This window comes from Nanorana parkeri, unplaced genomic scaffold (assembly GCF_000935625.1).
Source record: "Nanorana parkeri isolate BGI_ZX_2015 unplaced genomic scaffold, ASM93562v1 scaffold439, whole genome shotgun sequence".
NCBI classification, from domain to species: Eukaryota; Metazoa; Chordata; class Amphibia; order Anura; family Dicroglossidae; genus Nanorana; species Nanorana parkeri.
Window position 1 is genome coordinate 571,447 of NW_017306707.1, and position 1,279 is coordinate 572,725.

Genomic DNA, 1,279 nt, shown 5'->3' on the forward strand with positions numbered 1-1,279 from the left:
AAATTCATTAATGAAAGCAAGGGGAATGGGCGGGTGGGGACGTTCGTGACCCGCCGACGTAAATCCCCTGTGAGCCGTGCCGTCTTTAACTACCTTCCGTCCATGGCCATTTGTGAACGGCTGGATGGACGTCTGCTAGGAGCGGGAGGGCGTCTTAAGAAGTCCTGCCCCTCCCCCTTCTCGTGCGCGCACACGAGAGGGAAAACTGTAAGCATGTAAACAGCCATGCCAGCCCCATATCAGCCCCCTGTTGCAGAAAATCCAAAAGGCCTGGGACTGTATAATCTCTATGATTACGGAGCCTCCAAGAGCTGAACGTCTTCCACACTTTCCCGTATATACGCCTTGTTACCGGTTTACGACTGAACATAAGGGGAAGTCCCATGGATTTGACAGGGCATCCACAGCCAGAGCGGAATCCCCCTGCTGGAGGGAAAAAAACTGCCTTAGCTTTGTATTCTCCTGAGTTGCAAAAAGATCTACCAAGTGTCAAAAAGATCGACGACAAGCAAACCCCATGTCTCTGAAATCAGTGAAAATACTTCCTGGTTCAGGACCCATTCGTCCTGCAGTATCCGATGCCGACTCAAATAGTCTGCCAGGATGTTGTGGGTACCCCTCAGGTGTACCGCAAACAGGGACTTCAGATTCACTTCCGCCCAGGAAAATATTTCCTTGGCTAAAAGCTGAAGAGGCCAACTTCTTGTGCCCCCCTGCTTGTTCAGATAAACCACCGCCGTGATGTTGTCTGACAGAACCAACAGATTGTGTTCTTTCAAAGTGTCGTAAAAAAACCTGATCGCATTCGCGACCGCTTTCAACTCTCTACAGTTGGAGGATCTTCTGGACTCTAGTAGAGACCAGCGACCCTGCGCTAGCCTCTCCCCTACATGAGCTCCCCATCCCCACGCACTGGCATCTGTGGTCAAGTGTACGGAGGCCTAAGAACTCCACTTCAGACCCGCCCGAAGTTGTGGATGAATTCTCCACCACCACAGGCTTCTCTTTACTGAGGGGGGGAGGGAAAAGGCAACGTCCAATCCCTCTTGCGAGCGATTCCAGTTCCTCAGGAAGAACTGTTGCAGAGGTCTCTGGTGGAACCGAGCCCATTTTACCGCCGCCAGGCAAGCGGTCATGAGACCCATGACCGAAGCCACCACTCTTAGTGACACCGGCTGACTCAACTGAAGCCGACTGACTGCCGCGGAGACCTTGACCACCTTCTCCTGAGGAAGGAAAATCCTCTGCTGGTTGGAATCCAAGATGTACCCCAGATAAG

At 52.4% G+C, this 1,279-nt stretch overlaps 1 protein-coding gene across 1 annotated transcript in view; it reads right to left on the minus strand.

The window, feature by feature from the left end:
• The window catches only part of KIAA1429 (KIAA1429 ortholog), an 18,807-nt gene that overhangs the window by 16,880 nt on the left and 648 nt on the right, over positions 1 to 1,279 (minus strand). The window contains exons 2-3 of the mRNA XM_018560187.1: positions 891 to 1,226; positions 543 to 748 (exon numbers count right to left, since the gene is read on the minus strand). Of these exons, the coding sequence (XP_018415689.1) occupies positions 543 to 748; positions 891 to 1,226 (542 nt within the window). The remainder of the gene's footprint in view (positions 1 to 542; positions 749 to 890; positions 1,227 to 1,279) is intronic.